The sequence below is a fragment of the Agelaius phoeniceus genome, chromosome 5 (assembly GCF_051311805.1).
Source record: "Agelaius phoeniceus isolate bAgePho1 chromosome 5, bAgePho1.hap1, whole genome shotgun sequence".
Lineage (NCBI taxonomy): Eukaryota > Metazoa > Chordata > Aves > Passeriformes > Icteridae > Agelaius > Agelaius phoeniceus.
The window spans coordinates 57,996,821-58,018,013 of NC_135269.1; the positions used below are offsets into that span (position 1 = coordinate 57,996,821).

General features: G+C 46.2%; 2 protein-coding genes across 4 annotated transcripts in view; one reads left to right on the forward strand and one right to left on the reverse strand.

Moving 5' to 3' along the window:
- Positions 1-754, reverse strand: part of GRAMD4 (GRAM domain containing 4) — a 76,470-nt gene extending 75,716 nt beyond the window's left edge. Inside the window, exon 1 of the mRNA XM_054631864.2 lies at positions 486-754. Within this exon, the coding sequence (XP_054487839.1) occupies positions 486-514 (29 nt within the window). The 5' untranslated portion in view covers positions 515-754. The remainder of the gene's footprint in view (positions 1-485) is intronic.
- Positions 235-19,771, forward strand: LOC129119714 (histone H2B 5-like). 3 transcript variants are annotated; one of them, XM_077179081.1, is made up of 2 exons: positions 235-385; positions 15,184-19,771. In XM_077179081.1, exon 2 carries the CDS (start codon positions 15,216-15,218, stop codon positions 15,594-15,596), a length of 381 nt encoding a protein of 126 aa, XP_077035196.1. In that variant the 5' UTR covers positions 235-385; positions 15,184-15,215; the 3' UTR covers positions 15,597-19,771. The 3 variants fall into 3 exon arrangements, with proteins under 3 accessions (XP_077035196.1, XP_077035195.1, XP_054487835.1); XM_077179080.1 differs by lacking the exon at positions 235-385 and adding an exon at positions 812-1,068; XM_054631860.2 differs by lacking the exon at positions 235-385 and adding an exon at positions 7,123-7,215.
- Positions 19,772-21,193: the final 1,422 nt, after the last annotated feature.

The following is a 21,193-nucleotide window of genomic DNA, read 5'->3' on the forward strand; positions in this document are numbered from 1 at the left end:
CAGCCGGTGCCTTCTGGCTGGTGGCGGCGATGCCACCGCCTGTCCCCGCAGCCCAGGGCGGCTCCTCCGTGCCGGAGGGGCGCGGGGAGGAGACGGGGGCCACTGCTCCGCCCGGGAAGCGGGGAGGGAGCAGCCGGGCACCCCCTGCGCGCACGGGGACAGCCGTGCCGCAACCGCCCGGACAGCCGGGCCACCGGCCGAGACCTCCGTTGGCTGCCCCGCAACCTCCCGGTCCGCCCCTTCCCCCCGGCCTCGGGAGAGCCGAACAAAAGGGAGCGGAGGGACCAAAGGACAGCAACCCCCTCCCAAGGGTCCCCGTCCGGGGGTGGCGAGAGACACCGCGCCCCGCTGTCCCAGGGAGGTGGCGCCGGGCTAGTGGGTAAAGGTATGGACACCCAAAAAATTATTATTATTATTAGTACTAGTATTACTATTATTAGTATTATTAGTATTAATGCCTCCGAGACGGCCAGCGAGGCACTCACCCTGCTCGGAAATCGGAGCAAACTCTCATTCACGCTCCCCGCCGTGCCCAGGCCGCCGGAGCCAGGCGACGCCCCGAGAGCCGCCGGCCGCTGTGCTGAGCGGGGCCGGGCGCGGCCGGGGCCGGGCGCGCCCGCTCAGCCCGGACAAAGCGAGCGCGGCGCTGCTGCGGGCGAGGCGGCAGCAGGTGCCCGTCCGCCGCCGCGGCCGTGCCGAGCGCCCCGCGCAGCCGCCGCCGCCGCAGCGCCCGAGCCGCTCGCCGGGGCCGCGCTGCGCGCCCGCCCCGCCCCCGGCGGCCCCGCGGCGGGAGCCCGCAGAGGCGGGGGCGGGCGGAGCCGGCGGGCGGGCTATGGGCGGTGCGGCACGGCCCGGGCCGCAGCGGCGGCGGCGCACAGCGAGGCGTCCCGCCGGTCGCAGCCCGGTCGGGACCGGAGGCGGGTCCCGGTCCCGCGGCCCACCCGGCGCGGCGGCCGCCGGATCTGCGCGGAGCGGCAGCGAGCAGCCCCCCGGCCCCGCCGCCCGCACCTGCCCCGCGCCACGCCGGCGCCCGGAGCTCGCCTGCGGAGGAGTCCAGACGCCCAGCAGGCAAGACCCTCCCCTGCGCTGGCTGCCTGCCGTGCGGCAGCGGTGGGCACCGCACGCCGCAGTGTCCGCAGCGGGGCTGCGCTGCCCGGCGTGAGGGCTGCAGCACCGCCGTGCCGCGATGCGGTGTGCGGCCAGCCCTGCCCTGCCCTGCCTTGTGCTCGACCCTGAGCCCCGCAGAGTCGGGGCTTCGTCGTTCCCCGGGCTTGGCGAATGCACCGGAACGGTGTCAGCCTTGCCAGTGCTTTGCTGCCGTGGTGGGAGTCGTATCGCCGGAGCTCAGTGCGCTCCGGTTAACCGGGGGCGAAGGCGAAGCCCGGGCCGGGCACGGCCGTGGCGGGGCTGGGGCCGCAGCCGGCACTGCCCGCAGTGGGGCAGCGGTGCCCACGGGCTGGGCTGGCCCTCTGCAGCCTGACCGCACACATGCCGAGATGCCCGGGCCCCCGGGGAAGGAAGGGATTATCCTGTGTACAGACCCCCACTGTGTCAACACTCTGTGAGGTCGTTAATTATTTAGTGAGCGTATAGGGCTGTAAACCATTGCTCATGCACTGTATGTTGTGTTTTGTGTTGCTTGTGGTTAACCCTGATCTTTTTTCCATAGCTTAAAAAATGCGGGGAGTATACGCCACAGGAAACCCTTTTATTTTTCATTCCCCTCACCTCCAGTCTCACGGGTTTGGTGATGCAGGGGCTGCCTAACAGAGTGGCTGCTGTGCAGCATAAGCAATATTATACAATTTTGTAATAGATTTGTCTACCTCAGCATGCGCCTCTAGCGCAGTGGAGATGAGCTGGGGTTTGCTGCGCGGCGTCCTCCAGCGAGCCCCTGAGAGGGTGGCCCTGTCTCCACTGCTTGTCTCCAGCAGATTTGTCCCTTTGCAGGGTGGTGATTGATGGCACGTTCTGTGCTCACCAGCATCCTTGTGTTTCACGTCATCTCATGCCCTTTGCATGCAGGCTTTGTAACTCTTTCATTTTTTGATATCAAGAATTTATGAATCAAAAGGTGGGGGAGTGTGGAGGCTGAGTCAGATCGTGAAAAAGGAAAGCCAAATGAGAGTGTGCAATTGCATATCACATTTACAAACATGGTTTCATTCATCTCCATATGTTGCTCCTGTTACTACTAATAAAGCTCTGGTTTCTCAGACTGGAGCTACCCTAGGAGCACCAATCTTCCTGGCGTTTTTTCTTTATAGCCTCCATAGTATTTGTGTTACAATATGTTATTTTCCTGATTATGTTTTCATTATATTGAACAGGTAAATATCAGAAAGAATTTGATAATATGAATGTACTTCCCACACACTCCCTCTTGTTCCTATTATTTGATGTTCAGAGGAGTGACAGTTTATTTACAGGCAGCAATTTCTTTCTCTCTCTCTACTGGGTAAATTTCCTAATTATAATAACAAAAAAAAAAAGCTTTTCTTCCTGAGTGCTTACCCCTGTTTCCTTCCTCTTTCTTTCCTCATTTTACTAATGATAGCCAAATCCAGCATGATGATTTTGGAGCTGCAGGAAATTTACCTTTATCTACTGAAAGATTTCTACAGAAGCCCCTATAGGCAAAGGGAGCCAGAGACAAAGGTCCACTTTAAGCAGAATGGTGTCTGGGGTTTACTTCCCCAGCAGGGAGGTACAACTGTAGAGTGTACAGTAATTAGTTTAATCCAGCATTGAGAGAGAAGGAAGAATGATTGTATTGGGAAAGAGGTTTTTTCCAAGTATCAGATGTAAGATTTAAGCAGCAATTTCAATGACCTTTGTGACTTCTGTTTCAGACAAAAGGCAGCAACCTAGTACAAGGGTATCATTACCTTCTCCCAGTGTTGTCCTTTGTTCTCCTTGGGTTTAGCCTGTCACTTCCTAGGGTTTGCCTCTGTCCCTTGTTGGGACAGCAGCACCTCTCACCCGTGACTCTCAGAAGTGCTGTGCTAGCAAGTGATTTTTTTCCTGCTGCTCATTTCCCATCTCTGCTGTGCAAGGTCTTTTTTTCTTCTTGTGGCTCTTATGAGTTTCTCTTTTCTGTGTCTTATTTATACTTAAGTATTTCTGCCTTACCAAACATTGTGCTCATTACTTTATCTTCCTCCTCTGTTTTTTTTGTCAACTCATTTATTTTCTCTCATTTTTGTTCCCCTTCATATATCTTCTTACATCTCTTTTTTTCCCCTCTGTGTCATTCTCTTTAAATCCTCTCCTTCTCTCTCTCCTTTCTGACATCTCACTTCTGTCCATTGCCTAACTCTACCTTCCTCTTGACATTTCTTCTCCAAGCTGTTCCTCTGGTCACTGTCCTTTTCCTCCCTTACATTTACATATATTTTACTTTAATATTATGTATATATATGTATACCTATATTTCCACTCCACATCTTTCACTCTTCAGCTGAAAACAAGAAATTACTCATGCTGAGAGTCTGATGCTATTTAACCCCTTTCTTAGCACCTGAAATACACTGTTCCTGCCCATCCTCAAACATATGTATTGGGTAGACTGGAGAACTATGTGGGAAATGTTCTTAAATTCAGATGTGTACTTGAGAAAGCCTCTTGCTCAGGCTGCACTGTGAACAGAGCAGGTGTTGTGCTCCCACTGACAGTAGCAGAGGAGGACTTTAGGCCCCTTGAACTCAAGAACCTAATGACATTCTTTTTACGTTTCTCAATTTTGGGGTTTTTTTTGGTAAATAAAAAGACTTAGTTTTTAAGTGAGGGACACTGCCATATCTTTGAAATATCCCTTGGATGCTGGACTGACCCAAAATAATACCTCACAAAATGTTTTTCTTTCTTCTCCCCAATTGTTTTGTTTTATGCATTTGTTAAGCCAACTTTGTGCAGCTATTGGAAGAAATAGCTGCACAAAAGTGGTTTGAGAAATGCTTTCTCCTCAGCAGAGCTAAGCTCTTCCTCTGGAAAGGGTTCTGTGTGGGGTGAGACTGGGATTTCAGCTTGTCAGCTTCCCTTTTTTCTGGAGCCAGAGGGAGAGGAGAGAGCTGTGACTGCAGGATCATATGCATTGGGTGGGAGATGGAAAAATAGATGCATAATCCAAAAATGCTACATTAACCTCAGAGGGTGGGGGGAAAGGTTGTTTAATAATTTTTTCCCTTGACTGTCACTGACTACAAACACCATCATTGAGGATTAAGGGCAATTGTTCGATTTTGCCATTTAGATGAGAGTCTTCGTTTTTAAAAATATAATTTATTCTTTAAACTTCTTTTTTTCTGTGTTGTTCAAAGAGCTTACTACTAACTGGCTGGAATGAAAACAGCTCCATCCCACGGATTCCACCTCCGCTTTCTGGCAGCTTACCTGACTCATAAAGAGAGTGGGGGGTTCTATGTGCCACCTACAGCAGCTCAACATTTTCCTTTGTGGTGAGACTTAATCACCACCCTTGTCATATTATTTCATCGACCTTCTTGGAGTAGGAATTACCTTTCAAACCAGCCTTAAAACTTCCTATAAAAATAGGGTGAGGGTTTTTTCTTGAATTTGGTGAAAGTACATAGGCGGTCCAATGCAGCAAGATTTTCTGTGTTATTTTTTAAAAGATAACCTTTACCTGAGGACCACAGAAGAGAGAGTTTCCATTTGCAGAGGACATATCTGTGACATGAGATGTGTCACCTGGAGAGTTGAAATCCATCAGCTGAAGGCAGAGGACCATCCCCCAAGTAATCACTGCAGGTGGTGTGTGCTGAGGGGGAAACTGTGGGCTTTTAGCCACAATGGTCAAGGATGAGAGTGGGCAAAATTTGTCAGAGGCAGTACCTATATTAGAGTCAGGAAAGACAGACATGCCTTTGGGCACATCAGATCGCTCCTTATAACCTGTTTGTGTAACCTCTGTGACTGTCACTTGTGGGGAGAGAGATCATATGAAGTAGGCTGATATTTGTCAAGCAGAAAATATTGCATGAGAGAAGACTGCAAGGTAGAAATGAAAACAATAAATAAATACATAAATAAATAAAACCAATAAATGAACACAGAGGTGGCAATGCAATAGGTAGTGTGTACAGGAAGCAATGGAAGAAAGGGTAGGAGAACAGAGCCACCCCAGGTTGTTGGGAGTTACAAAGAGGACTTAAGTTACACTAGAAAGCTGGGGCAGAAAGCCTGTGACATTTTTTCTGAAGAAATTCTTGAAATGACATAGGGGAAGGGCAGAAAGGGAGGTATTCTTGAGCTCAGCACTTAAAGATAAAACCAAGTGTGAAGAGAGGCCAGGGAAGGCGTTTGGTAAGAGTCTCCTCATTTCTCTGTCACAAAGGCAGGTAGAAACAAGGAACGGGAAGGAAAGGGGAAAATTGAAAGGACTGAAGTGAACCATTGGTAAATATCAAAGAAGGAAGTGTAGGGAAGGGAAGCTGCTTCCACATTGACAGAGTCCTCTTTGGGTCTTCTGGGGGACCTGAAAATTGACTGAGTGACAAGTGAGGTTCTACTAGATGGGAGACAGATAACCTTCTGTCAGGAAGGAGCTGTCTGACCACACCTAATGTAAATATAGGCTGTTTTCATTCTTGATGTGTTTGTCTTAAAATGCACTGCAAGTGCAGCAGCTCTGCCCCGAAGTTATGGAGGCTGCAGCTGTCTGGACCTTCCAGTACCACCCTCCTCTTTCTTGCATGCCAGAATAATAACCCCATATTATCTCCTCTCCTGCTCTGTGGGTCCTCAGCCCAGCTCCAGTCATCCTCCTTTTCGACTGCAGCTGCCTGATAACTGGGACACAAGTCAAGAAAAGGACTTGGCAGTCACCTGCAAAGATGTGCTTCTGGAAGCAGAGGCACTAATGAGCTCTGTGCAGGGAGTGTGCTGGGGAGGCACCAGCAGGGAGGGAGGAGAGCAAAGGGTGAGCACTTCATCGGAGGAGCTTGGGAGGCTGTTGGACTAAGGCAGTGGGGAAACTAAGGGCGTGGAAAGCTCAGGAGGAAAGTGAATGTGTGAGGATGGAGCCAAGGAAGGTTAAAAATAACAGTCTTGTACAGCTAATATGACACTCCACTGGCATTTTAAACCTGCTGCCTTTCTGAGTTTTGAAAAGTGGACTTTACATTTAATTGTTCCAATTGCTACTGACCATCCAGGACCACTGCCATTTTGTCCAGCAGCCCCCATTTTCTTCACTGCTGGTCTAGTGGTTGCAACCAAGTCTTCAGCATATTGTTCTTTGCTTCCTTGCCTGATGTAAATATTGGTGTATCTCCAGTTATACCTTGACTTCTCTGGAAGGGAGATGGTGTTTTTTCGCTTGCATCAGCACATTTACCACACTAAATTCATGCAATAATGATGCTATCACAAATTAGAGGTAAATCAAAACACTATTCACAAGCAATTTGTACACTGTGGAATTTGGGTATGGGCTAACTTGACAGCCATTTCTTTTAAAGTTTCTGGAGGGCTGCCAGTTTTTCAGCCCTGTGGCTGTTCAAAGTACTGTGGTAGTCTCTGTATGAATACCACATGTGAGACAGGACCAGGTGGCAGCAGACCTGCTGGGGCTTTGAACCTCCTGGCACTTGTAATGGATGTGAGAAAAAGAAGGAAGGAACAATAAATAAAAGAATAAAGGAAAGAGAAGTACAAAGTGAAGGACATCTGTGCATTCTGATAACAATTCTTCAGTAGCACAGCACCATAAAAAAATGTTGCCTGGTTAATGTAGAGCAGTTACTTGCTATGCTGGAGCCATTTCCTAGAATTTATATAATATCAGGTTTTGTCTTTGAAATATGGAAGGAATTGATTTCTTTGTCTTTCTCTGCTCTTCCCTTGCCTTTATCCTCCCAGTTCCAACTAAGGATGTAAGTGTAAATCCCTTTCATCTCCAGTGTAAATTTATTCATGAACATTATAAAACTGTTTATTGTCAGTTCTTGTTTCAGAGTTTACTTTTACCTTCAATAACTCTTGTGTCTTTAGTGCTTGCCCCCATCTGTTTCTGGAGAAAAGCCAGCTTGCCTCTTCAGGGGAGCTTTGCCAGACCTGGCTGTCCCAGCCCTGCTTCTCTCCTTCCATCTAACAGATTCTCCATTTTCCTGTTTCCTACAGAAGATGACCTCTAATGCTCAGAGGACTCTCTGCCTGTGGTAATGTGATCTGGTGGCAGCAGCAGAAAAAAGTGTCAGTAGTCTTGGATCGTGTTCCCATTCCAGATATTGAATGATCTGGGGAAGGGCATTTATCTTTGTTTCCCTGCAGGCTCCAGTAATAGTCACATATCTCTGTTTTACAGTAAAATTGCTTTTACCATGCCAAATTAATTATTAATACACACATTACAGTATTTTCACTATCCTGTAGAAATGAAATCAGATGCTGTGTCACTTGCTGTCCTTTAGCTTGTGACATGGCATGCAGTCCTTTTGGATATAGCTGTCTGGTGCCCCACCTTCTGTGTTTAAAGTCTGTATTCCCAGGCTTTACCACCATTATAAAGCAGCTTTCACATATCCCTGACTTTTTTGATTGCATGCTTTCTGCTATTTTTTCTGAAACCATTTTCAGGACTTGCTGAAATGTGAGTAATGTAGCTGGGAAGGGATGATTGAAGTGAGAGACTCATTTAGAAGGAATGTTGGTCATGATTGATTACAGCTGCACACATCATGCCCTTGCCTGACATTTCTCCCCATGTCGGGGGAGACTTGGTGGTGGTGAGGTCCAGGTCTGTTGAGCATACATGCTCTAGACCCATATAGATACCTGGAAGGTTGTTAAAAGGTTTTGCTGGGTTTATTTTATCCATGGCATTGAGAATATGTGGTAACTACATAGGTAGATCACTGCATTGTGATGTACCAATCACACCACTCATGAAACCCTTATGACCTTGGCCTGGTCTTCAGCCTAATATGGGCACGTAGCTTTCCACTTCAGCATGGGTTTATGTCCAAATTATTGTTCTCAGTCAGTGTGGCTTGGCCAAAGTACACATTTTGGGGTACAATCTCAGCTTTTGTTTCTTTTTGCTACACCAATTATCCATGGTGCTGGAACAGGGTTACAGGAGCCTGCCAAAGCCTGGGTGTGGGGGATGTAGGAGGAAGAGGTGCTGCATGTGTCTGCATTGGTTCCCACATAACTCCTACCTTAACTCAGAGCAGCTCTCATTTCTTGGTGAAGCTTCTTCTCCCTCTCCCACCCACTCTCTCCCTACGGCCTGCAGGTGTTGGGCTGTAGCTTCTCTCCTATTTTTGGCTCAATGGCTGAATTAGCACATTTTTAATGGATGCCTTTTGCAGCACTTATGGAAATAGCCTAGAATTTTGATAATTCTCCATTACTCCATAAAATGCATAAAAATAGTTTACTTAAATGTGGTAGCAGTTCTTTAGGCTTATTGTCATTACTAGTTTAGAGACCATGGTTCCACTGAAGGAGGAGTTATTTAGTGAGGTTTTGCTCTCCTTCTTTTCCAGAGAAATTGAAATTATGTGGATAAAGAGCAAGTGATTTTCATTTTTGATACAGCACAGAGCAATTAGTTTCAAGTCTGCAGTTTTTATTTTCAATAGCATAGGGTGTCATGGAATAAGTAAAGCACCTTTCTTCCATTGGTATTACAGACACCAGTCATCTATGATTTTGGTGCTCACACCCATCTCCACTAGTCTGTACATTGCAAACCACCAAAAATACATGTAGAGCTTGTGATGCTTGTGAGCAGTGGAGCTGCTGTGATGCCTTGCTCCTTCTGCCCAGCAGGATTGTCCCAGGTCAGCTGGACATCAGCTGCCCTCACATGGTGAGCAGGCTCTGACCTCCCCCTGCCTCCAGAGCAATTTTGCTGAGTTAGTCTGAGGATGGGAGCTAAACCCTGCAATTGGACACGGGGCTGCTGCTGACAGGCTGGCTCCCAGTGGGAACAGTTGAGTTCAAGTGGGATATGAAGGGAAAAGAAGGCTGTTGCTTGAGAAAAGGATTCATGGCAGAAGCAGAAAATCCTGATGATTCTAGAACTTGGGGAGGAAGCTCATGCTGCATTTTATGTGTGAGGTTTTGAGTTATTAATAAAACATTGGGAAGGGAGTGAGCCTGCTTGTGTTCTCTGTTGGGCTTCTTGATGATGATTGTGATAACACAGAATCACTGAATGGTCCAAGTTGGAAGGGACCCACAAGGATCATCATATCTAACTCCTACAGGTTTCTCAGAAACCCTGACCCTCTGTGGGAAAGCTGACTGGAATGTAATTGTAGCAGGTGCTGGTACTGGGTGTACCCCACACACATTTAACAGGTATGGATCCGCAGAAAACGTCATTCTCCTTTCTGTATTTATTGGATACTTGCTCAAGCATGTAGATCAGAGCTATCTCAAAGCAAGTATGCAATGAGTACTCTTACAGATAATAAAGCTTTTTTAAATACTCCTTTATTAGCAGTAACAAAACCTTGATAAAATATGAGGTCTGATTTTTGTGAAGTAATGAGCCAGTGGATTCCAGTGGAAATCAATGTCAGCTGTTGGTGCTAAACATCTCTAAACATTTCACATAGGTGCTTTCAGAGCTATGTTAAATCCCCATTGACTTCAGACACTCTTTGAATCAGTGTAAGATATGCAGTATTTAGTCTCCTGACAGTCATTCTTCTTGCAACATTGTCTCTCTATTGCTCTAGTTTACTCATGGGTAAGATTTTATTTTCTTGAAAACTTCAATGTATCTTCTCTGCAGAGAGCTCTGATGTAGGGCCCTGCTCCTTACTTTGTAGGTAATAATACAAAATCTCTGATTGAAACCCCTACAGCCTTGAGAATTACTTGCAACTTGGGCAGAAGTAGCACAAGAAATTACAGCTGTTACTGGTGATTAAAAATGTGCTTTCTAAAAATCTTAAATTGAAATTATAGAAAAGAACAGAAAAGATTTCTGTAGTATTCTGTAGAGAACTCCCAAGCAATGGGTTAGGACAAGCAAGATAAGAATCAGTCAAAGTGCTTGGACACAGTGCGCTGTTCTGCTTGTATTTGTTCTAAAGAAATCTGAAAAATCTATGTGAGCATCATGGGTCTGTGTCAGGGACTGAGTTTGTAGCATTTTCCTTCTTTGTCAGTGAGTAGAGGTCATCTTCACTTTTAACCTATAGTCACAGCCCTCTGTTCACTAGAAAACTGCATGTGTCTATCCAATTTTGACAGGTAGCCATTAAATGAAAACCTCACAGGAGCAGAGATACAAAGTGCAGCAGAGCATGTGGAACTGAGGATGGGGACTTGGTGCTGTTACTGGATTACCTGGGAGGAAGCCTAGGATCTCAAAACTGTTTTCTGCACCCCTCCACCACTGGAAGAAATGAGGCATTTCAGATTAGTTTACCTTATTCTAGGAAATTCTCCTCCTCCTTACTTTAAAGCAAATATTACCTCATCATCACATGCTAGACAACATACCAAGGGAAAAATTCTTTTCAGACCAAAATACAACTATCAGTTTTTGCACGAGGCAACATCACCAATGTCTCACAATGACTCATCATGCTTCTGCTTTATACCTGAGGCAGAGCTTGCTACCAGATAATCACAAATATTGTTTGTTTTCTCAACTATGACTATATAATGACACCTGACAGATGAACAAGTTCTTGTATAATAGTAGATGGCCGTACATAATAAAAGGAAGAGGATTTGCAGTTTGCAGAAATTCTCTTTTCCAATAACAGTCATTTGCAGTCATTACACATTGTAATTTGTAAACTATATTTACCAGATCTCACAAGCATTTCAGAGCAGGTGAATCCATTAGAAAGCCTTTTCTTTTTGGTGGAAATATTCCCTAATTTTTTACCCTTTGCGTTTCAAAGAAAATTAAACAAAAAGCAGCAGCAAATTTCATTTAGTATTTCTTGGAATGCAGGAATAAAGCCAGGTATTCTTTCTTTTATATAGTAGGAGAAAATGAGGAAAGGGGCAATAATTGGACAGAATGCACAGAACATTCTTATTTAAGGGGCAAAATTATCAGCAGTTGTCTATTGGTTCTCATTTGCTGCAGGAAGGATTAAAGTAGAACATCAGAAGATTAACAAATATCAGAATTTCAGGTGTCCAAATGATGAGAGCTTGAGTTTTTTCCTACAAATACTTAATTTGTCACCAAAACCTCCTAAGAACAAAATGCTGATTCTACAAATGTAACTTTTATGGTTGAATGGGAAATTACAAAACGGACATGAGGATATACAGTGAATTCCCCAGAGCTCATCATAGCAAGGACAGCTTTCAAAAAGAAAAAAAAAGTTTAAAAAATCCAAGTGCTGTTTCCACCTCTGCATGAGGAGAGGTCCAAAAGGGCAGCTCACAGCCCACCCACGGTTACCCATGCACACTGCTGGCAGCAGCTTGGCACTGGTCCTACAGACTCAGCAGCAAGGCCAAAAATGAACAAAAATCTTCCCTGCTTGTCTCTCTCCACTGATATATCAAGCCTGGGGATAGGAGACAGCATCAGGTTCCACGTGGGATTTCTCAGCAGGGCTCCTCTCCCATTTCAGATCTGAGAGACTGTGGTGATTTGTATCTTTGAATATGTTTTTCCGTTCGCTTTCCCTTTAATGATGCTGAAGAAAGGAGTGTCAGCACAAAGGAAGATGTATCTGTCACTGGCACTGCTCTGGTTTCTGGCAGGACTCAGGCTGCTGCTTGGAACTGGCTGGAAAAATTACTGTGCTTGGTTTTGTTGTTGGTTTTCTGAGGAAGGAAAAAACTGCCAGCACTGATAACTCAGAGCATACAAAGCCATAAAGAAAAAAACGTTCCCAGAGATTTTTCTCAAAAACCTAAAACTTTCCAAATGTGCTGCTTGAAAGTGCCTTCTCTTGCATGGCCATACCCTGCATCCCAGGGACTTCAGTGGCCTGGACCTGGGGATGAGCACCATCTCTTCTTAGGAGTCCATGTGGGAATCTCAGGCTGCAGTATCCCATGGGAGATGTCAGTCAAGGGAACACAGCTCATTAAGTGTTCATAAAGTTCTACCCAGTTTCAGTCTCCAAAAGTCACAGAATGGTTGAGGTTGGAGGTGCCTCTGGCACACATCTACTCCAGTCCATGCTCAGAGCAGGGTCACCCACTGTGGGTTTCCCAGAGCTGTGTCCAGTTAGATTTTGAGTATCTCTAAGGATGGAGATCTTACAGCCTCTCTGAGCTACCCAGTGCTTGGTCTGCCTCACAGCAGAGAAGTCAGTCATGCTGGCAACACTTCCAAAATAAAAGCCAATAATTGTTAACCTCTTCAGGTTCTCTCTCCAACTCTCTCTCTTTTTTTAACTTTTTTCCCTTAAGGAAACAAAGATATACAACTATTTTTATAAAAAGAAACCATTCTTTTGAAGGTCAGTTTTTGTTTTCCTCAACAAACTCTCCACAAGGACACTTTGGGAATAATCCTACTAGTTCTGTCTTTGTACCAGAGCAGCATCTGCTGTGGGTTGCACTGCACTGTTGACAGAAGGATTGGTAATACTGTTGACCATTATTAACATTATTTATTTAGCACCTGGCAAATGCACTCAGGCTCTGCCTGCTAGGCGCTGCCCAAATAAACCACAAAGAGCAGAACCTGTTTTCAAAGATGATGTTATTTGCCTGTTAAACAGTCAGCTGCAAAGAAATGGGTGGAGAGAAGTACAAGCCCAACAAGTGCTGATCTCTGAACTTCAGCATCATTGCGTCCCCCATTGCAGCCATGCATGGGAGGGGAGTGAGATCTGGGCTGTGCTACCCAAGGGTGTTGGCTGATCAAATGGATGGAGATGTCCTGTAGATGTGATCTGTTCTGGAGCCCTGTGAAATCACTCTGATGCCTGTTGGGCTCTCTATTCATTTTTTTTTAAAGCTGCAGTAGAAGTGCACTTAAGAATTAATACTTATTTTAGAAGGAAATACTTTCTGAAATGCTCAAGAAATACTTGTTTGCATTTTTCAGTTGTGGTGTTTTTCAATGAGGAAATGAGCTCAAAAGAAAAAGGAGCAAGTGCACAGTTATTTCTTCCTGTAGAAAAATCTGAAAAAAATTTTCCATTGAAAAGGTATATTTTCAAGTCTACAAACAGGGGATTTCTTTTCCCAAGATTGTTTCCCAAATAGATAAGAAAAGGAAGAAAACTTGTGATTTCACCAGAGGAAGAAAATGTTGTGTTTAAGTGGGCAGGTGTCAGTTTTGAAGGGTGTCCAGAACTTTCGGGGCAGTCCAGCGCTTGCCATTCCAAATGCCACCACTGGGAAGAATGCCAGAAAAAACTAAGAAAGGACATGAGGTGGCAGAGTCAAAAACTTATCACATGAAAATCATGTCTTTGGAGAAGGAACTGCTGTTCTGGAGCAGAAACCCAGCTCTCAGGACACTGGTGCTGACTTTGGCTTCTAGACAGGAGCGTGTTTGGAGGGCTGTGGTGGAGACCTCTCTTCCCCACTCCACAGCATCCCAAGCAATGCCAGCCTGCCCTGGCATTGCTGGGAATAGCCCTGCCTGCAGTGCCCAGTGCTGGCCCTTGCCCAGGGGCTGCCAGAGCAGAGCCCAGCCCTGGTGCTCGCTGCAGGCAGCACCACACAGGCTGATTTGGAGTCATGGAGGGGATTTGGAAGCAGGAGCTGGTACCCACTGAGGTGTGGGTGGGCACATCAATCCAGACTCAGGATCAAAGGTGTCTCCTCCCACAGGGAGCAACTGAGAACTTGGTATGGGCTTGCTTGCAGCAGTGCTGCTGCATCTGGCTGTGATTGGAGATGGAGAAATCAGACATCCACTCCCTCTCTCCCAAGGAGGAGAGGCAGGGCTGAGCATGCAGCCATTGCCTTGGCACAGGCACTGTTTAGGTCCTTCTCTGATACTCAGAGTGTGCAGACCATATGTTACATCCCAGCTTTCTCTCTTCTGTTTACTTCTATCCATTTCCCATGTGCCAGCAGCCCTGAAGCTCTTTTTTCTCTACTAGTCTCTCTTGGCCAGCAGACTGTAATTCCTAGGCCATCTTCAAAGGAGATGCAGAGCAATAAAACCCAAGCCCTGGGGTGATGCTGTAAGCTCATCCTCCAACAAAACCTGGAGGAGCCTTGTCTTTCAGGGGATGATTTGAAGTGTTGTCTGAAACACAAAAGCATTTACCAGGTAGCAACACAGTTATTCCCCTTGGCCCATGAAGTAAAGTACATGTAAATTTGTAGTGTATGGGAGGCACACAGTTTTTTCATGGGTTTACATCCTGGTTTTTTGTTACTGCACTTCTGGATGAGAGCAGTCAGCTGCAGGTCATGGCTCTGCATGTTGTGACCTAATGAAGAAAAACTCAGAGGGAGGATCAGGCATCTTTGGTGTAAACTGTCCTGCAAAGGCTCGCTGTCTTGAAAGCAAAAAGTATCAAATAACAGGAAATAATTTTTTCCATCAACATGTAGCCTGAAAGCACTTTGCTTTTTGACTCCTATCCACATTTCTGTTTCTCTGCCACCTCCTCTAAGCTTTTCTACTCTCTGGTATTTTTGATAGCAAATGTGAATACTGATATATTCCTGTAGCTCAGCTTAAAACTGTATTGTTTTTTATGTTTCACTGGATAACATGGTGTCAAACAATAGCCACAGAAATGCAAGCACCCTCAAAGTAAACTTCTGTCTACATGCAAATAAAAAGAGTTTGTTGGAGATTGTAAGCCACGTAAAATAATTTTGACCAGTCTCATGTGCCTGCAGTGATACCTTGCAACAGTCTTGGGCCCATTCCAGCAAGATTTGATTTAATCCGTACTGCAGTTAGTGTTTTCTTTGGAACTGCAGTGTTCTCAGAAAGATGTTCAGGCTCCATCTCATATTTACTGAGTAGATGCCAATTAGGCTTGTGTTCAGAGATGTTGACAAGGCCAGCGTTGTAGGTATTTAAACAAAAACAACAAAAAGCCATACACAACCAGAGAAATTCTTGCTGGCAGTTCAGAAATGCTGGCAGTTCAAAAATGCTTTTGCAGGGTCATGGGGTGTTCGTCTCAGATTCTGAGCTGTTACTTGCCTCCAACTCAGACTCTCTCACCTTGCAGTACAATTATTCTGTAGAAGGTCAAAAAATAATTAGAATTTTTTTCTTTTCTCTCCAAGCATCTCCAAGACACAACAAAAGAGCTCTCAGGATGCCAGAGCCAGCAAAGTCAACCTCGGCCCCCAAAAAGGGCTCCAAGAAAGCCGTGACAAAGACCCAGAAGAAGGGTGACAAGAAGCGCCACAAAAGCAGGAAAGAGAGCTACTCCATCTACGTCTACAAGGTGCTGAAGCAGGTGCACCCCGACACGGGCATCTCCTCCAAGGCCATGGGCATCATGAACTCCTTCGTGAACGACATCTTTGAGCGCATTGCCGGGGAAGCCTCGCGCCTGGCGCACTACAACAAGCGCTCCACCATCACCTCGCGCGAGATCCAGACGGCCGTGCGCCTGCTGCTGCCCGGCGAGCTGGCCAAGCACGCCGTGTCCGAGGGCACCAAGGCTGTCACCAAGTACACCAGCTCCAAATAGCTGGGTGCCTGTCCCCTCTGCAGCGGCACCATCGAGCGCAGGGCCCTCCACGCCAGCACAGGCAGGCAGCCATGGTCTGGGTGAACGGTCACAGCTATTGTCCACAGCAATCTGCAGCCTGGGGATGGGCACGAGAAGCTGCCCAGAGGAGGAGGAGACAGCAATCTGGATGTCAGCTGATTTTCATCATCTGCTCAGGATGTGGGAAGGATCTGCTGAGGCTGGCAGTGGAGGCCCCTGCTTTTACATCTCATTCAAAGAACTGACCAGCCATGGTTTATCCAGTCTCCTCTGTGCTTGGCAAACATTCCTGTTTGGCACTGGGAGGGGGGACTGGCAGCAGCGACACAGAGACACCCTCACTGAAGTCTTCCTGTTTGACTGCTTTCTCACAGTCATCTGATATGGGTACTGAGGAGTCAGCATCCTCTCTCTCAGAGCCTGAATCCCTCCTGGTGTGCAGTGCCTCAGCCCACCCCGTGCTGGCAGAAGTGGCATCAACAGCTACCAGGCACATATTGATTCAACAGCTATCTGTGCTTGACAGCCTGTTTTAAAGAGCAAGCCTGGCAGGCAGGCAGATGCCCACGTTGATAGCGAGCACTAATCCTCCTCCTTGCTCCTGATGGATGAGCCATGGAGCAGGATGAGGGTGCTGGAGCTGCCCACTGCCTCCCACCTTGTGCTGAGGTGGAGGGATGGACAAGGTGGGATGTTGGTAGTGGGTCTCTGTCTTTCCTGGCTGCTGCTTTGCCTGCCTTAGGACTTGCTTTGCCATGCAAGACATTGCTAATTCTGCTGCTTTTCAGAGACTTTTCCTGCCTTGATGCTGCCTGGGTGTTTTCTTCCACCATAAGTGTGGGCAAGATGGGGTGGTGCCCATGGGGGTCCCCTCTCCTGTGAGCAATAGGGTGGTGCAGGACAAACAGCACAGATGTTTTGGGCAGGGACTGAGGATTTGGGAAGGCATCTGGTGTGGGAGCACAGGTGGTTAGTGCATTTTGAGGGGTGGGAGGAAGCTCCCTTCCCTCAGAGATCGCTGCAGGCAGCTCGCCTGGCCCTGCCCTCCCAAATTCATTCAGAAATTGGAAAGCAAAAGCAAAATTGGGGCTGGGTGGATATATAGGGACACTTGCCTGCATCCCAGATATTTAAAAGATTAAATAGTTTTAAACTACTTCAAATACTCCCCATATCTTCTCAAAGTCCACAGTAAGGTGAGCAATAATAAAATCATGAAAAAGCCATAGAGGTTAAGGGAGGAATATCTTGGTTACAGGTTTATCTTGCCCAGGCTGCTGGATAGCAGAAGGGCCTGTGTAGAACTGGTGTGAAGTTGAAGCTTCCTACTCAAACCACAAAATTAGCCAACATTAAAAAAATAAATCAAAGCCTCTGGTAGGCAGTAACACTCAAATAAAAAATATTCATGTCTAAAATAACAACAGCTTTCTGCAACTTACTCTGTAAATAAAAGGAGCAGCAAGGAGATAGGATCCAGAACTAGGTGCAGATTCTCCCTAAGCTTCAGGACCTTGTTTTTAATTAAAATGTAAATTCATGCCCCAAAATAATAGCCATGCAGTACATTTCTATCTTTCCCCTGCCTTTATCTCTATCCTGTTTCTTTACACTTTGAGAGTGATTGGGACCTTTGGCAAACTTATGTTGCTTTAGGAGCTGTAGGACTCTGCAGCTCCAGAAGATTCTCATTGCAGTCATTTTTCCAGCTGGTCTGAGGCATAGCCCTGCTGAGAAGCCTGAGAGCAGCCTGGGGTCTCATGTGCTCTCTGTGCAAGAGTGAAGGTCAGTTTGTTTGTGGGCTGCTCACACACCTCTGCTTTGGCTGTGAGCACCCCACACTTGAGAGGGGGCTTTCCTCCCACACTGCTCAGTGATACCACACAGCTGTGTCTCATAGCCTGGTGCCAGCAGGAATCTCTGCTGACAGCTCTCAGAAAGAACCAAACGCATCTCCCTGGGTGCCAGCCCCCACAAGGAGCAGCTTCCAGCAACAGCACCTGTATTCAGTGTCAGTGGCATTGGTAACCTGGGCCTCTTGGCCAGGACACTTTGCAGGTGACAGCTTAGTACTTCCTTCTGTTTCCAGTCAAACAGTCAGAATCAGATACCAAAGATGAACATGTACCTGCAGTGAGCCCAGAGCCCCCATCCTTGACACCTGTGCCACAAGAAATCCGGGCAGTGGATGATGTATCAGGGAGGCTCTTGGCAGTGAAGGGCTGGATGGCATTGCTGGAGCTTTCTTCTTCTGTCCCTGTGAGCTGCAGGTCAGAATTCATCCCTGTGGGGAGCTCTCTTGAAGGCAGGAATTCAGAGTGGAATGAGCCCTCTCCAGTCCAAGCAGTGTGTTTGAGCTAGGACAAACATCTCCCAGGATCACCTGGCACAGCCTCTAAACTCTCACTCTTTTGAGCAGAGCAGAGTCCCACTTAAGTCTCCATGGGCTGCAAGAAATCAGGAAAATAAAATGAGGTATTGGCCCTCCAGGATCTCCTGGGCAGCTCAGGGAGCCAGGAATGAGGCTGGGCACTCAGATGGGAGCTGCTCACTCCATACTCAGAGTACTGGTCCCATTTCCTTCTGCCACTGTTGTCATTCTCCATTTTTGGAGATTGTTTCAGAGAGAGGAGAACCAGTGATTTAAAGCTACAAAAATACTTGAAGGCTTAAAGAAGATTTTTTTATTGTCTAAAACCATGTGACTGAGACTGATCATGTCCATGCATTTATAGTTTAGGTTGTCTTTTTATTCATCATTTGCTCTTCACTGTCCTTTTTTTTTGTGGCTTTTTTCACTCACTCCTGACAATGTGAAGCACAGGACTGTGGAACTGATCCATGTTAAAACAAACCTTTTTTATTTTTTTCCTTTCTTTCAAGCTTTGTTTTAACCCTGTTCTGGTGGCTGCTCTGTTCTGTCATACATTTGTGCCAAGGCTGGTATAAGCTAGGACTGACACAGAGAGCATTTGGGAAGTTAATGTACAGGGCACCATCCACCGCGGTTAAATGGGAATGAGTTTGCATGGGATAAGCTTGGGCTGAGCCTGAATATTAGAGGCAACAGAAGGTGGTCTAAAAGTTCAAGGATTGATTGTCCTCTAAGTAATCTGAGGTGTGACATATTTCACAGTTTTCTAGTAAGGAAGTTTGCTGCAGAATATGGATTCTGCACTACAGGATCAGTGCTTTTAAAGAATACATATTTCCCGCTCTGGAATTGAGAAAATGTTTTAAAATTGAAGATAATATGCCAAGCCCCACTGTCCCTACCTGATCCCCTCTGCAGTCCCAAAAGCATCTCTGGGCCATGCCTGTGTTTTGCCAATTAAAGTAAATCAACTACAGATTGAAAGTTGAAAAGGAAGATAAAAAAGGTAATACAGCCTTGATACTAACCTCATATTAACCCCAAGGATATCACTGTATTTGTTATTGTTATTTGTTTTCATGTACAATTTAAAGAGAAAACAAGCTGCTATAGAACTTCTGATTTTCCACCCTGCTTCCCCAGAAGGACCTAAAGTCCATCTGCCTTTCACAGCAGAGTTCAACCTATGGAGGAGCTGAGTGTCCCCAGCATGGAGGCTTGCTCCTGCTCAGAACAGACAGGTTTTTAGTCAAACTTGGGGAAAATGAGCAAAAACCAGTGTGGAGGATGAGTGCCTGTCCTGGACACAGCTGTGTGCCCCACAAGGGACACTAAAGAGTCCTGCCCAGTGGAGCTGTGTGGCCTGTGCACCCTTCACTCTGGTGAGAGGCAGCCCCAAGTCCTGCCACCCCTGGAGTAGAGTTTGGCATGGCCTCTGCATAGCCCTGAGCTTCTGTTCCATCACAGCATTTCCTGAGGGTTTACATCCAGATCAAATTGTTTACAGGGAAAAGAAGAATGGGAACTGAATAATAAAAATCACTTAGTGACAGAACTTGGAGAGTGTCCTGGGACCACCACCTGGGGAGCAATCTTTCATGCTTACTCCATGCATGGTATCTCTTGGGCTTATGTACACAGAGTTTTTCTGACAATAAGTGTTACATCAAGTATGATCCATGTTAAATTGCTGCTGGGTTATGACTTTAGTGCTAATTACCTGCTTTCTGTTAAGTGTCTAAATAAAATGTAACTTCCAGCCTGTTGGAAGTCAATGGTACCCAGCTGTTGGGGTGTCTTTGCTTCTGCCTTATCACTAGTGTTCCCCCAAGCCCTGCATCTCTCTTTCTCCATGATATTTCCTCCAGGCCTGGGGTGACAGCAGCCACCCTTCCAGCAGAGATGGAGCACAGCTGATCCTGACAGAGGGTCAGTCAAAAACCAGAGGAGCCCCTCACTGAAGGGATACCACAGGCTGCCACTGGAGTCCTCATGGGCTGTCACTCAACCAAACATCAGTGCAACATAAACATCTGGTTTTGCTCAAGCCCTTCCAATGATCTTGTCCCAGGCAGAGCTGAGCCTGCCATCTGTCCTTGCCACACTCCTGCTTGGGGTGTGCTCTGCCTGGCACCCATCATTTACCCCCAAGCAGGAGCAGTTTGGACGGAACAACGTGAGATCCTGTGGCTGAGGAAGTGTTTTATGCACATTCAGAATTTCTGTTCATCTGAGTTAACAATTGCTAACACTAGAAACATCTTTTCTTGGGCTCTGAGACGTTTATAGGCAACAACCATGGGATGAGATGTAGCATTTGAAAACCCCAGAAAGAAAAAGATCTTCCCTTTAAGGAATGGTTGGTAAATGCACTCCAGTGAAACACTTACCTGCTGGACATCAGCATCATAATGCATTCACTGGAGTGGGAAATGCATGGGCCATGCTGGACACTGTCTGCTGGAGAAACAAGACTTCAGACATGGCATATAACAGCAATCAGAGCTAAAAGTGTTTCTAGTGTCTCTAAAAAAATACAAGCTTAACATAATTGGATAAATTAGTATTTAGAGGGAAAAAAAAAAACAACTAGCTGATCTGAAGTATTTATTTCCAAGGAAATAAATTTTAATACCTGTGCTGATTTCCATTTTCAGACTCCTTTCCAGAGAAACACCCACATGCACTTTCAAAACAGAGCTGACACCAAGGTATCACAAAGACCCAAACCAGGTTATAAAAGGTAGAGCACAACTCTATGGTCATGCTTCTCCAGGATGTTGGGAGATAACTTTTTTTTAAAATTATCCAGTTATTATCTAATAATTGCTGACTGGTTATTCAAAGACCATTAAGTGGACTCAGGTGCCAGATGAATGTTGGCAGAACCAAGTAGAAGAACTCAGGAACATCAAAATAACTGATGAGAGGGTGAGGTTTGAATTAAGAGGAGCAGTCCTTCATGGAATGAGCAGTCCACCTGTAGAGCCTTTGCCAATGGCTGTTGAAGATGCTAGAAATGGCTCAAGGACAAACTACTGGGAGAAAAAGTCTTTAAGTCTTGCTAAACACATAAACTATGCTGAGAGCTATTATAGGCTGAGAGAATATAGAAAGGAAGAAACTGTGTGTGTCTGTCCTATTCCCACAGTCTTTCTTGCCTGTTCTGTCACAGCCACAGCTGGAAACAGGATTTTGGGTT